The 15,326-nt window shown below is 38.6% G+C and overlaps 1 protein-coding gene across 2 annotated transcripts in view; it reads right to left on the reverse strand.

Moving 5' to 3' along the window:
* Positions 1–3,123: 3,123 nt before the first annotated feature.
* FAM81A (family with sequence similarity 81 member A) overlaps positions 3,124–15,326 on the reverse strand; it is a 58,946-nt gene continuing 46,743 nt past the window's right edge. For both annotated transcript variants that reach the window (XM_039865446.1, XM_039865447.1), the window contains exons 7-9: positions 9,749–9,884; positions 7,961–8,156; positions 3,124–5,422 (exon numbers count right to left, since the gene is read on the reverse strand). In XM_039865446.1, coding sequence (XP_039721380.1) covers positions 5,298–5,422; positions 7,961–8,156; positions 9,749–9,884 — 457 coding nt within the window. In that variant the 3' untranslated portion in view covers positions 3,124–5,297. The remainder of the gene's footprint in view (positions 5,423–7,960; positions 8,157–9,748; positions 9,885–15,326) is intronic.

Consider the following 15,326-nt stretch of genomic DNA (forward strand, 5'->3'; position numbering starts at 1 on the left):
TCCCAGACGTCTGGCGCGTGGCATGCAGAATACTCCCATTTTTGTGATGACAGCAAGTGATGGGAACATGCAAACATCTTCACTTCCCTCCATCCCTGCTACCCTGCCGCTCTTCCTCGGCGTCTCAAAGAGGAGTCAGACTTTTGCTTTATTTCTGTCCCAACCTAGTTCAAGAATTGAGTCACAGGTTTGAAAATGAAACAAAGCATGGCAATTGAGGGATAAAAACAGACTGGAGACCATCTAGAGCAACCAGACAGCCTGAGATAAACTAATTACAATAATTGAGCACTGAATTTAGCTCTAAATTTCTAGACATTTGGACAGAGCCAGGGGTTAGAGTGGGGTGAGGTAGTTACCTCAAATGTTAAATGTGAGGGAAGCAGCCCAAATCCTGTCATGAAGATGTTTTAGTGCAATATTTCTAAAAACCTAAATTAACCCCTCCCCGAAAATTCACGATGAACAAAATATCAAAAATTTAAATAAAATTATATAAAACATATATATGTAAGGGAACACATTTTTCTTTTGGTCTGTTTCAAAATGGCTCCACACAGCACAGTTCTATCTGGTCTTTAATTAAGGTTCGATATTTTGTTCATCGTGCATTTTTGCATTAATTTCAATCTTTAAAAGTGGCACTAATTTTGATCTTTAAAAATTGCATCATTGCATTAACATATTATTTATCTTAATTATAGAGTTTGGGTGTCCCTTTAAGTTTTCCGAGATGAGTGCCTCATTTTTGCCTCTCTCTAATCCCAGGCCTGCCAGGTCCCTCTCACCAGGGAGCATCAGAATCACCCAAAAGTCCCCTGGTCAACCACCCTTTGCCTGGCATCTTACACAGCTGGAGTATCCTGGTATGAACCTGACAGACAGCACGCAAGCAGCCACCTCACCTCCCCTTGGCTGACATACATTGGCTCTCCCCTGAGTCTGGTAACAGCTTCCCCATCTTTCTCAATATAATGCTCCAGGAAGCAGTATCTACTGATCAGAACTGGCAGATGAGACACAATCTTGTAAATAAAGACCTGGGAAGTCATCTCTAATAGGGACAACTAGAGTAATATTGTGGAGATTAGACTGGAGGAAAGTTCCAGGTTCAAAGCTCATTCTAGGCTGACAGAGTTGTAGACAGAGTTGAAAGGGTGAGGAAATTATTGCTCTAGACCAGGGCAGTCCAATAGAATGTTCTGTGGTGACAGAAAAGATCTACAATTGTATAGGACAACACCACTAACCACATGTGGCTATTAAGCACTTGAAATATGGCCACTGAAACTGAGGAACTGAATTTCTAAATGTATTTAATTTGGGTTAATTTACATTTAAGTGGCCACTTGTGACTACTAATTCTTCTATTACATTGCAGCTCTAGATCAGCAATTCTCAAATTTAACTTGCATTAGAATCATGTACAGGACATGTTAAAGCAGATTGCTGTGCCCATCTCGGAGTTTCTGGTTCAGTAGGTCTGGGGTGGGACATGAGAGACAAGTCCTTTAACTCTGGATTTATGTGGATAACAAAAAAGTTTTTGAGATTCAACAACCCAAAACCCAGAATGAGAAATGTAATCTACTATACATTTTCATAACTGTAATTCCATACATTTAATGCCACTCTTCAGTGGGATTCTAAATTTACCCCCCCACCTGTTCTGGATTTCATTTCCCAATTTGAACTCTGGGCTTTGCACCCTTGGCCTCTATATCAACCTTCATCCCTCCTGACGTGAAGCAGTCCATTCTCCAGCTCTGATCCCACCGGTCCCAGCCCTCTCGATGCTGGCCATGCCTGCTCCAGTGATGACCCTAATTAGCCTGAGGATTTGCCCAGCCCTTCCCCACATTCAGGGACCATCCCCTTTCTGGTCTTGTCTACTTATCTCTTCATCCAGGCTCTACTGCTCTTCCATGTCTCAGATTGAAATATAATCTTTTTGGAGATTAGAGTCACTTCCCAAACATGATCCCACCAGATAATGGGGCACTTTCAACCAAGACATGGACCCCCATATACTTTCTATGTTACACCACCAATATCTCTCCTTCCGCACCCCACTGTTCACCGCTTGATACCCAGTACTGAATAAACTACTTCGATGTTTTGAAAATTATAAACTAGACCCCTATTTTAAATTACTATAATTTCCATTTTGCAGATGAGAAAACTAAGACTCAGAGAGGTTAAGAGAACTTCTTAAGGTCACACAGGTAAAAAAGGACAGTGACAGAAGAACTCCATATAGTTGCTAGGAGTTTCCAGGATGTCATGAGTGGTTTGTATTATTTTTCAGGCTGAAAGCCTAGTGGGATAACCACAATTTACAGGGAGCCATCTTCCCTATTCTGCTCCGTATTCACCCAACACAACCCATCTCCCAGTGCGCAGAGCTACAGTCCAGCAGATAAAATGACTGTGATCGTATAGTATTGTGGCACCAAACTGCCTCCAGTGATACAACCAGAGGAAGACATCTGACCCAAACAAAGCTAATACGAGTGCCTCTTTAAGTATTCAAAATCAGGGCGTTAAAAAGCAAAGGCACTCAGACAGCAGAACTATAAGGCCATGTAGAGAAGAAGCTGGAGTTGGTGGCCTGGCTAGTCAGTTATGTGGGAAACAAGGATGTATCTTCAGAGGTAGGGTAGCATACTAGTTAGGTGCCCAGATTGTGGCAGTAGGCTGTGTGGTTAGAATCCTGGCTCCCACTTACTAGCTGCAGGATTTGGGGCAAGTTGCTTAACCTTTAGGTGACTCAGCTTTCTGGTCTGCAAAATGGGGAATGAAGTTAACCCAACTCATTGTTATTATAATGATATGAGTTAACATATACCAAGGTGGCAGCCTGGCACACAGCTCACACTAGAAACTGCCAGCTGTCGTTATTCCATAGGTGAGAATGGGCCCAGCAGCCTCAGATGCCCAGAGACAGCAGCTAGCTACCTATAACTTTCCGGTCCCCAGCTGGCCTGCCAGGAATGGAGCACTTTATTTCAGCCACCATAGGGTTCCCACAGAAAGGTAAGGGGAGCACTTCCTGTGGCATTTGACTGAAATAAAATTTCACCTCACATTAAAAGACTTTAAAAAAACCATACACCACATACATTTGGAAGTTTTATTCTTTTTATTGCAAATTTCTGGTAAAGGAAAGAACACGGAAGCTGATTCTCATTTAAACTTTGGTGATAAGAGTACGGTGTAGCTTGGTGGCTCACAACTTCCCCAGCATATGAATCACTCGGGGGCCTTTGATACATACTGATGCCTGCATCCAGAGGTTCTGACTTAATTTGGGGGCGGCCAAGGCACCAGTAGCTTTTGAACTCCCCACGTGATTGCAACATGTAGCCATGGTGGAGACCCCATGCTGGGGCTTGAAACATGGAGTTGGCAGCATTGGAAGCACCTGAGCAACTCAGTGGACAGCCAAGCGTCACCTGCTCATGTCATGCCCTCTACCTGAATCCAGCTGGTGTCCTCTGTTCTCCTCTTCCCAGGTGTCACTTGTGCTGATTCTTCCTTTTCAGAGACCCCAGAGGAGAGACATGCTGGAAGGGCCATGGATCTCTGTGCTGTGGCTTGTGCTTAAACGTGGAGAACTGACAACATGGTTACTCTATCACAAAAAGAAATTCATTTTCTGATTGCAAAAGAGCATTAACCTTTTGTTGTTGTTGTTGTTGTTAAGTGGAAATAGTCTTCCTATATAGAGATGCAAAGGTTCATGACAAAATAAGGAAATATGTGTTGGGTGACATATTCCTTATATGACTTCTCAGGTCCAAATTTAAAAAAAAAAATTTTTGTCAAGTCATTGAGGGTAAAATATTATGTACTTTAGCAGCATATTTTATATGGGTAAACAGTAATAGCCAGTTAGATATTTCATTTATGATTTATCCTAAAAATAGAAAACGCTTTAATTTTCCTGAGTCCTCAGCAAACAAACAAAAAAAAGTTTTTAAAAGTACTCCTGTTTTCTTTCTCCTGGGCACCCTCACAGTTTAGGACAATGTGTGTCTCACTATCAGTTTTACATACATAGGTGAACAAACAGCACTGGTGCCAATTTTCGATGACTAATCAAATATGGCGATTGAAAATGAAACACCCATCGTCTACAAAGTTGCTCAAAATGAAAGTTACTTGACAGTGTTATAAATGCAATATCAACTTGATTCTCTGTCCATACAAAAGTGTGAATTTCTATTTTGTTAATAATACTCATTGATTAATGTCTTAACAGTGATAAAATTTTTAGAATTTAAAAAATACATAGGATCCCATTTTTACATCATAATTCTGATGCATATCGTGCCTTCTATTTTGCCTGCAAAACTTTATAGGGAATAGTGCATTGACGCGATAAAACCAAGGCACAAGAATATAGTAAGTATATATAAACCTTAGCACTTTGTGCCAATTTTGGAAATATTTAGAGAGGCGATCATAAAGCCTGAAAATCCTCACATCCTATTATGATGAACAACTGTGTAATAGACTATTAACCACCATTTCATTATTAAGTATATGGCTATCACTACACAGGCTGTGGGTAATTGAAAAAAGTTTTCAATATTAAAACCTGGTATAACTAGGTGGTTGCTGTAAATATTGTGCCTTGTATTATCTAGATAATTGTCTTAAGCTTCCGTTTCAATTTGCAATCTATATGGCAGTTATCAATTTTTAATCTATTTTCATTATAAAAATGGTGTTTTTTCCCCAAATGTTAAGTCCCTTCTCCCTACAAAAGATGAGATTTACGAGAAGATAACCGATATAAGAAATGCAGAGACAACAATAATAAAATCCAAATATGGACTCAAAGGCTGAATTCTAATCTAACAGGACATTCTCTTAATTTAGGGTGAAGAGCAACAAATTTCTGTGACAATTCGTTAGTTTCTTAATTTAAAAAGTTACCATGACATTTTTCAAAATAGTAAAGTCTTGGCTAGAGCATCAAGCATTGAAGTAAAATTAAGTATTTTCCTTCATAAAATGTAGGGGATAAAAGCCTTTCCAAATATGGGGGTGGGGATATCTCATTAAATTTAGAGAAGTGGCATAAAGTGGTAAAAATTGTATTTAATACTTTTAAAGATAGAGTGTTTTCAAGACGGAAGGTAAACATTTAGACCCATGAAAACACATTTCTTGGCACATGCACGCCATGACTAGAACAATCCTGAATGCCACAACAGCTTGGCTACAGAGGCGTCTAGCTCCCAGCCCCACTGACAAAACCGCCTTTGAGGTCCTTGTCCCAACTCCCTTCACATGGGAGCTTCCGGCTTCTGCATCTGTTGGATTTGCTTCTGTAACTGATCCTTGTCCAGCTTCATCTTGGCTTCGAGAACTTGCCTGAGAGTTCCTATGCTTTCATAGATGGCTGTAAATCCTTTAAAGAGAGGCAAATTTCACAAGAGTTAATATTAAAAAACAACGCTGTATCAAATTCTACAGCATATAGTAATAGTTGATTTGGGCAAAAATTATCAGTAGATGCTAAAATTACTGGAGTGAAGTTTGATGGTTAAGAGAATAGTTACATATTTTCAGAGTATCTCTCTAAAGATTACTTTGTAATTACAAAGGGGTAAAGGAACTATTACTATGAAGAAATGTGGCTGTTACGCTTTAACCAAATGACCAAAGCTAACTTCACCAATGCTGGGAGAAACCAATATCATGTACCCCCTGCCAGGGTGCTCTGGGAAGGACAGACACATCACTTCCGTGCTGTGTCTGTCCAAAACCTACAACCTGCATCTAACTGAGGGGAAGCAAACAGACCCAACCTACGGGACATTCCCCAAAAGACTGGCCTGTATTTTTTAATGATGTCAACATCACTGAAGAACTGATCTAAATTAAATGAGACTAAATAAGGAAGCATGATACCTGTATATGATGTGAGATTCTGCATTAGAACCTAGACCAGGGAAGCCTTGCTATGAAGCAAACAATGGCAAAAGCCTAAAATTGAATATTGAAAAATATTTCATCCATGTTATACTGTGCTACAGTTATTTAAGAGAATGTCCTTGTTCTTAAAGTATATGGTTTAAAATAATAAAGAAGCATAATTTCTGCAATGTACTCCCAAATGATTTAGGGAAAAAATGACATTTATGTACACATAGACACATAAACACATGCACACACATACACAAAAACACAGAGAGCAAGAGATTAAGCAAATTTCCCAAATGTTTATCAGTTAATCTAGACTAAAGATATGTAGAGTTTTTGGATTATTCTTTTAGTTTTTCTAAAGTTGAAATTATTTCAAAATAAAAAGACAAAAAAGAAAAAATTCTCTATCAAAAGAGTATTTCATATCATTCTGTATTCCTACTGATTTTTAAAATAAATTTTTGAAAGGTCTTGTCTTTGTTAGTAAATTTAGAATTTCTCTCATAAAATTTTCTTTATGTAGCATTCATGAAAAAGAGGTATAAACATATATTAAAATACTGTTCTTATTGAATGGAAAGATACAACACATAATTAAATAAAAGAGTAGGCTACAAATCAGCATGTATAACATGAGCTTTCATTTAAAAAAGTATATATCTTATATGTATAGAAAGATATACAGAAAAATGAACTCTGGGTGAAAGGAGGTACTTTAAAAATATTTTATGCTTTATGATTTTCCATTAAGAAATGTATGGATTTTGTAATAAAAAATAAATATTTATAATATTACAAAGGTTCCTATGATTTTCTTATTAGATACTAAATATTAAAAACATCAATGGTATATTGAATAAATGATAAATTCACTCAGGAAATGATGCAAAGTTAAACATTGATGAAACATTCAAATACCATATTTTAGCAGTCCAAAAGATCAAGAAAGAAAATTCATTTTTATCTTTACAAGTTCTTCAATTCATAAATTTAACTGTGGCTTCTACTTAAATAATAAAATTTGGTGGTAACAACAAAATTATCCTTGGGATAACTAACTACTTTTATCTCCATGTGGCCGAAATACAATAGTTCCACAGAAGAAAATTATGGAATCACAGAATTTGAAGGAGCTAGGAAGTAATTTAGTGCCCCTTCTCACACTACGAGACTGTCTTCTCTTTCCTGACCACGATCAACCAGCCTCCACTTGAATACTTCCATTAGCAGAGTTGTCATGTTCACAGAGCCACCAATATCTTTTTAGGACCCTTAATCGAGGATACAGTGAGTCCTCACTTAACGTTGTTGATAGGTTATGCGATTTTAAGCAAACCGACTATAACGAAACCAATTTTACAGTAGGCTAATTGATATAAATAAGAATTAAGTTCCTAGGGCATGTCATCAACATTATAACAAAACATTAAACAAAATGACTTTGTTTGAGGACCTGCTGTACTTCTGCCTCATGTGGTCTTAAAAATCTGTCTTTGGCAACTTTTACTTATTAGTTCCAGTTTTGTATTCCTGACTCAGAGTGGAAATCTAATCACTCCTTTATATGACAGTGTTTCAGCAGCTGAAATCAGCTCTAATATTTTCTTCTAAATAAGTGCAAATTAATGGGCCCTGCTGACTTCTGATTAGAGGAAAATCATTCCTCTGCTGCCAGCAGTTTAAAATAAAGCCTTGAAAGCCCCTCAAAGATATGCGCTTATTTCTGAGATATTGACCTTGGCTATGAATGGAAAGAATCCACAAATAGCACTAAAGAAAGTGCACATCAATTGCAAGCTAAGCGATTTTCCTTCTGTTTGTCCCTCATGGTGGTTCTTCTGTACGTAGAACTGAAACAATGTTTTAGTCCAATACAGCACAGCTACTTAGGAAATCACCTAAGGACATAATGTTATTACCATTAGCTAGGTTCATAGTCAGTTGTAGGGGAATACTAATTACTTGGTTTTTTACATCAAATAGAACATAAACCATGAGAGCTGTTTTCTTTGTGGCCTACCAGCATCAACTTCCGCTTTCATTTCCTTCATGTCCTCACTCATCTGTAATTCCAGCTTGCTGATTCGCCCGTGCACCTTCTCCTCTTCTTGTTTTGTTTTCTGCACTTCCATATGCTTCTTTTGACTCTCTTCTATCTTGTCAAGTCTGGCTGACATCTGGTTGAGCTTCTTCTCCATGTCCCTTTCACTGGCTCCCTGAGATCCATGATAAGAATTGCACTTGATTATTCCAAAAAGAAAGTCTGCATTGCGTTTGCATCCATTATATCACTTAAAAACAGTCTGCAGGGAACAGAATCACAGAGGTTGCTCATTGCTCACCCTAATATCCATTCTCCCTTTCTCCCAATTTTCAGCTGGGTTTAAGGTCACCCAGAATAAAGATGACATTTTCTGTTTCCTGAGTTTGCGGTAGCCATATGATTAAGTTGTGGCCAATGAGATGTAAGTGTAAGTGTACGTGGTAGCTTCCAGGAAAAGTTAAAAGACAGCTGAGGCATATCCTTGCCCTTTCCTTCTTTCTTCTGTTCCTGGAATTCAGACGTAATGACTGGAGCTCTAACAGCCATGTTGAACTCTGAGGACCAGGGTCACTCTCTAGGATTGAAGAAAGTTAAATAAGGAGGATCCTGGATCACTGAGGACTGACGAGCTATTACATCAGCCCTGCAATCTCTACACCCAGACATGTTCTATATGAAAGAGAAATAACTTTCTATATTATTAAAGCCACCAATGTCCTGGGGTTTACTGTTAGTTGTTAAACCAATCCTCGTATAAAAATAACAGTGATCCAAGACCCAGAAACCTACAAAATGTATTAGTATGAATCTAAGTAAATCAGTCAGTAGATCTGATGAAAATATGGAGGACAACTAAAAATATTTGGAATATTAAATATTTCCTTTCCTTTCCATTCGACTATGCTTCATTTTTATGGGAATCTGTATCTGCAGGTAAGCTTTAGCGGTCAGGACTACAAACACCAAGCTGTAAGTGGGCTATGGCGTGATAAAGCTCTTTGATGCTATTCGATGCAGAATCTGCAATTCAACAGCTGGACATTGAGAGAGAGCAGAGCCAGAGATGCAAACTGCACCAGTCACTTCTGCTCCATCAAAGTCCAACAGGAGGAAGCAGTGGAAGAAAAGAGAAGGGAGAGGGAGATGGTCAGGCTAAATAACCAAACCAAAAAATTTGCAAATTCCGGTTTCACAGTCTACTGATTTTTAATACTATATATGCAAGGTTTTCTGGATATTGGTTTCGAGCAGTTCTGCACATCTTAGTCCTATGGGAGAGTGAGGTAAAAGGAAAAGGAAGGTAGAAAAGAAAACAGTGAATTCTCATTACAGGTTGCACCATGACATCTCATAGTGTGGTAACTGTGTACTGGAAGGGCTTGGAGGGAGAAATCTAGTCAATAGTGTTTTTACCAGATCATGAAATTAGAACAAGCTAAGATGAAGTTTCTAATTATTAGTTTTATTTATAAAAGCAGATGGACTATTTGGTTCATTATGGTCTTGACTTTAATTCGTCTTAGCTGAATATATTGAAATTTTCTACTTAGTATTTGGTATTCAAAATAAGTCAAAGTGGTCCATTTCTTTATAGCAAATACAAAGAATCAACATGAACGATGGAAATGGATCCTAAGGCAAAACACAGTTGAAGAGATTAATGTGGTGCTAAATAAATCAATGATAATTTACTAGATATTACTCGAACACTCCAGACTCCCACCAAATAACTTTAATACGTTATTGCTAAACTTCAATACCTACACTGTTTTCCTTAACAACCAAGGAAAGCTGATCAATTTTTTGTAGAAGTTCTTTTTCTATCCGTTCTTGTTCCTGTTGCAACCAATTTCGTGCAGATAAAATCTGGTTACTGAGTTCCTCAATTGTACCTTTAAATCTAAAATAAAAAAGTTGGATATAAAACAATTTTAAAATGACATCAAAGAACCTCAGGTTCCAACTATCAAATTTCTCATAAATATGCCAGCATTAAACTCAGTTCACTCAGAATTACATGCTTATCTTTTCTTAAAATTGCATTTAGCACTAAGTTGGGAAGGGGTAGGGAGGAAAAGAGTATACAACAAAAAAGCACCTGATAATACTTCCTACCCATGAAGAACTGACAGTGTGGGCACTGAGATGTTACACAGTAACACAGAGCCACCTAGGTGCTAATGTTTGCAATTCCAAGGTACCCCAGTGCGCCTGGCTCAAAGGACAAAGTGTCTCAGCTCCCCTCCAGGCTCTCCTCTTTCCCTGGGCTCTTCCCCCTTCTCCCTTTTATCTCCCAGGACTGGAGCCTGGATCCCTTTTTCTCTAATGTTCTCCAAATTGCTCTTGCCCCATGCAGATATTTCCTAATTTGAATAAAAAATAAAAGTAAAAGAAAAAAAACACAACCTTCCATTCTTCTAGTCCTCTTCTTTTGCAAATACCTTAAAATACTTTATACTTGCTGCCTTCCCTTAATTATTATATATTAATTATTAAATATGTGACTTTAATAATAATAATAATTATTATTATTCCCATTGTGGTAGAAGCCCCTAATTATCTGCAATATCTGTTCTCTTCTTCTTCCCTATTAAGAAACCCTCAAATGTGAACTGGGTACCTGGCTGCCTAGACAGAGATTACATTTCCCAGCCTCCCTTGCAGCTAGGTGTGGTCATATGACTAAGTCAGGCAATGGGACACATGTAGAAGTGATAAGTACAACTGCTTGATCATATCATTAAAAACAAAGATTTTTGGCCTTAGCTGGGCAGGAAGCCAAATCAGCAGCCCTGCCCGACCGGGAAGACTGATTACAGAGCACAGCAACTTTATTGAATTCATTTGTTCTAACAGTTTTTTGGTGCAGTCTTTAGTTTTCTAGATGTAAGATCATGTCATCTGCAAACAAGGATAATTTTACTTCTCTCTGATTTGAATGTCTTTTATTTCTTTTTCTTGCCTAATTTCTCTGGCTAGGACTTCTAGTACTGTGATGAACAGAAGTGGTGAGAGTGGGCACCCTTGTCTTGTTCCTGATCGTACAGGAAAAACTTTCCGATTTTTATCACTGAGTATGATGGTAACTGTGGGCCTGACATATATGGCCTTTATTACGTTGAGTTATATTCCTTCTATACCTAATTTGTTAAGAGTCTTTATCATGAATAGATGTTGAATTTTGTCAAGTGACTTTTATGCACCTATCAAAATGCTCATACATTTTTATCCTTCAGTCTATTAATGTGGTGTGTTACATTGATTTGTGTATATTGAACCATCCTCGCATCCAGGTATAAATCTCGTTTGATCACGGTGTCTGATCTTTTTAATATACTGTTGAATTTGGGTTGCTAGTGTTGTGTTAAGAAATTTTGCATTCATGTTCATCAGGGGTATTTTCTTGTACTGTCTATATGTGGTTTTGGTATCAGGATAATGCTGGTCTCGCAAAATGAGTTTGGAAGTGTTCCCTCCTCTTCAATTTTTTGGACTAGTTTGAAGATGACTGGCATTAATCCTTTCAAAAATGTTTGGTAGAATTTACCAGTGAAGAGATCTGGTTTGGGGCTTTTATTTGTCAGGAGGTTTTTGATTATCGATTCAATCTTCTTACTCGTTATTGGTCTGTTCAGATTTTCTGTTTCTTCATGATTCAGTCTTGGTAGCTTGTATGTTTCCAGAAGTTCATCCATTTCTTCTAGGTTGTCCAATATGTTGGCATATGATTGTTCATAGTAGTCTCTTATGATCCTTTGTATTTCTGTGGTATCCGTTGTAATGTCTCCTCTTTCATTTATAATTTAAGTCTTCTTTCTTTTTCTTTCTTCCTTCCCTCCCTCCCTCCTCCTTTCTTTCCTTCTTTCCTTCCTTCTTCCTTCCTTCCTTCCTTCCTTCCTTCTTCCTTCCTTCATCCTTCCTTCCTTCCTTCTTCCTTCCTTCCTTCCTTCCTTCCTTCCTTCCTTCTCTTTCTTTCTTCTTTTTTTTGGTTAGTCCAACTAAAATTTTGTCTATTTGGTTTATCTTTCAAAAGAATAACAATTAGTTTTGCTTATTTTTCCCATTATTTTTCTAATGTTTTCTAGTCTCTATTTTATTTATTTCTACTTTAATCTTGATTACTTCCTCTTTCTGCCATCTTTGAGATGAGTTTATTATTCTTTTTCTAATTCCTTGAGGTATAATGTTAGGTTGTTTAATCAAGATCTTTCTTTTTTCATAATGTAGGTGCATATCGCTCTAAACTTTCCTCACAGAACTGCTTTTGCTGCATATCATACGTTTTGGTATGTCATGTTTCCATTTTCATTTATTCCAAGATTTTTAAATTTCCCTCTTGATCTTCTTTGAACATATTGATTATTCATGAATGGATTGTTTAATTTTCATGTTTGTCAAATTTCCACTTTTCCTGTCATTGATTTCTAGTTTTATACTATTGGGGTCAAAAAAGATATTTGGTTTGATTTCAACCTTTTTTAATTTATTAAGACTTGTTTTGTGTCTTAACATATGACCTACTCTAGAATCCGTTGAGAGAGATGTGTATCTGCTGCTGTTGGATCAAATCTATGTACATCTGTTAGGTCTCTAGTTGGGCAGGACTGCTGTCCATGCTAGGAGGTGGTGGGACCACTGCCTGGGCTCTCTGAACAACAGGTGGAGCTACTGGCTGAGCTACACAGTCAAGTGGAGCCTCTAACTGGGCTCTGCAACAACCTCTGGTTGGGTGGGATTGCAGGTTGTATTCCCTGGCAGGGTGGTGCTGCTGGCTGGACTCCAGGACTGGGCAAGGCTACAGGCTAGGCTCTGCAACTGCACCAGATCAGGTGGGGCCCCAAGCTGTGCTTTCCAGCAGATGTTGCCACTGGCTGATTCTAAGTTCAGGTAGGGCTGCAGGCTGGGATCCATAGCTTGGGCGGCACCCCAAGCTATGCCCCCCAGCCAGATGTTGCCACTGGCTGGACTCCAGGTTCAGGCAAGGCTGCAGGCTGGGATTCATGATCAGACAGAACCTCAGGCTATATTCCACAATTGAGCAGGCTGCTGGTTGAGCTCCACTGCTGAGTGAGGTGACCAGCCAGGCTCCCTGGTCAGGCAGGGCCACCAGCTTCACCTCACAACTAGGTAAGGCTGGAGGCTGTGCTCTGGGGTCGAGTGGAGTCATTTTCTGGGTTCACTGGTTGAGTAGGATGGCAAGCCATGTTCTGCTTTTGCGCAGGGTTCTTGGCTTGGTTCCCTACCTGGGTGAGGCTGCCGGCTGTGCTCAACAATCAGTGGGGCCATAGGCTGGGCTCCAAGGCTGCATGGGTCACTGTTCAGGCTCCCAGGTCAGGTATGGTCAGAGGTTAGAGCTCTTATTTTCAATTATTTATATTTTGTGGAAGTTATATTTGGTTGTTTTTTCAGTTTTGACTGGCCATTTTTAACAAAATCTTATCTGTTAGACATACTTTCAAAATGCGTGAATACTCATACATACATATATATACACATACACACATATATACATATACACATGTATACTTATTTTATCCAATAATTCTTATATATGTAGTATTCAGAAGTCTGATTCTGCTTTTTGTTGTTTCTTCTGACTGTATCACTTATGTGTCATTTTTCTTATGTTGTCCTACAATATTTGATTGTATATGCATGTTCCTTAGTACTTCCCCTTCCTGTAGGAAGGCCTGAAAGGTGAAGATTTACATTTGCTTCTGCCAAGCACCCCAACCAAGCAGTGCTACCAAACCTGTATCATCCTAAGGTAATTATACACTGTGATTTTCTTCAAGCCACTTGGGTAATGTGAATTCTAGTCCTAAATCCATAAAAAGGTAGTGTTGTGATCCTGAATTTTCAAGAAATATCTTTTACCCCTCTACCCAGACCCAAGATTTAGACAGATGAGTTTCCTTATATCTCTTTGTAGAATGGGATTTTTCCTAGTTCATCCAACCAGGGTTTCACCTCTTGGGTCTCCAGTATGCCCTTCTATGTCGCATAGGTCCCAGGCCTTGTCTCCTTTCCTTCGGGTGTAGACTTCTAGACTTTATATTATAGGAGGAACAATAAAGATACTCATGTCTGCTGATTAGTAATATCTCCTAAGGAAATAATTCACAGGAGAAAAAATACTAAGGTGTTTATTTTCTTCCTGTGTGATGGAAGAAAGAGGATTGGAGAGATCTTTCTGTACTTGGCTAGTTTGCAGGATCTATGATAAATGGTGACATAACTCAATAATTATATAAATACAGATAATTAGAGGTAAAGGAACATGTTTTTCATAAGAGAATTCCTATTAAATTGGCAACAACCCTGGAAGAGCATTAAGCAATAAGATTTAAGAACCAAGAGAATGATTAATTTAAAGTTTCTACAAGCCTCTAACAAAGTTCCATATTGAAGTCATCTTTAAAAGATACATTAAGTCAAATATACATATATGTATGTATACACACACAAAGGCACATGTACATATAATCACTACTGGCTCTGCTTTCTTACTTGGCAGGAGAATGGCAAGCTCATAAAGCTTCATGATAGGAAAAGGTGTATGGTTTTGTGACAGAGCGGAAGAGCAGCAGATGAGTTTCACAGTTTAAAGTATCACTATAACAAAATGTTCAAGCATAACAAATGAAGACTGCACTCACTAGATGCACACAAAATCACCCTCGTGCAGATCTTTCCCCCCAGACTACGGCAACACTGCCCCCTAACTGAGGTCTCCATCTCTGCTTTTGCCCCTCATGATCCCCTTCCAAATGCAACCAAGGCCATTGAAAAAATAAGGTATATTATATGATTATATCGCCTCATCTGCTTAAAATCTTCTAATGGCTCCTTACTGCTCAAGATAGAAACAAAAAGTCCTGTGGTGTACAAGGTCCTGCAAGCTGGCCACTTCCTCTCCAGCCTCACATCTCTGCTCCAGCCCTCACTTCCCCTCACTCTCTGTTCCAGCCACCTTTGCCACCTTGCAGTTTCTTTATGCCACATTTCTCGCAAGATAAGCTAGTACATCCCCTGTGTCCTTACCTCACTCTTTACCTAGTGAATTCCATTCATTCTTCAGCTCTTACGATCGCCTCCTCAGGAAGGCCTACAACCAGGTGTCTGCTATTCATTATCAGAGCACCATCGTATTAGTTTCCTGTGGCTTCTGTGACAAGTTACCACAAACATGGTGGTTTAAAACAACATATTTATTCTCTTAGAGTTCTGAACGCCAAAGGTCTAAAATCAGTTTCACTGGACTAAGGTCGAGGTGTGAGCAGGGATGGTTTTTTCTGGGAACTCTGAGGGAAGAAATGTTTTCTTGCCCTTTTCCGCTCCC

This window comes from Pteropus medius, unplaced genomic scaffold (genome assembly GCF_902729225.1).
Source record: "Pteropus medius unplaced genomic scaffold, Ma_sr-lr_union100, whole genome shotgun sequence".
Taxonomy (NCBI): domain Eukaryota; kingdom Metazoa; phylum Chordata; class Mammalia; order Chiroptera; family Pteropodidae; genus Pteropus; species Pteropus medius.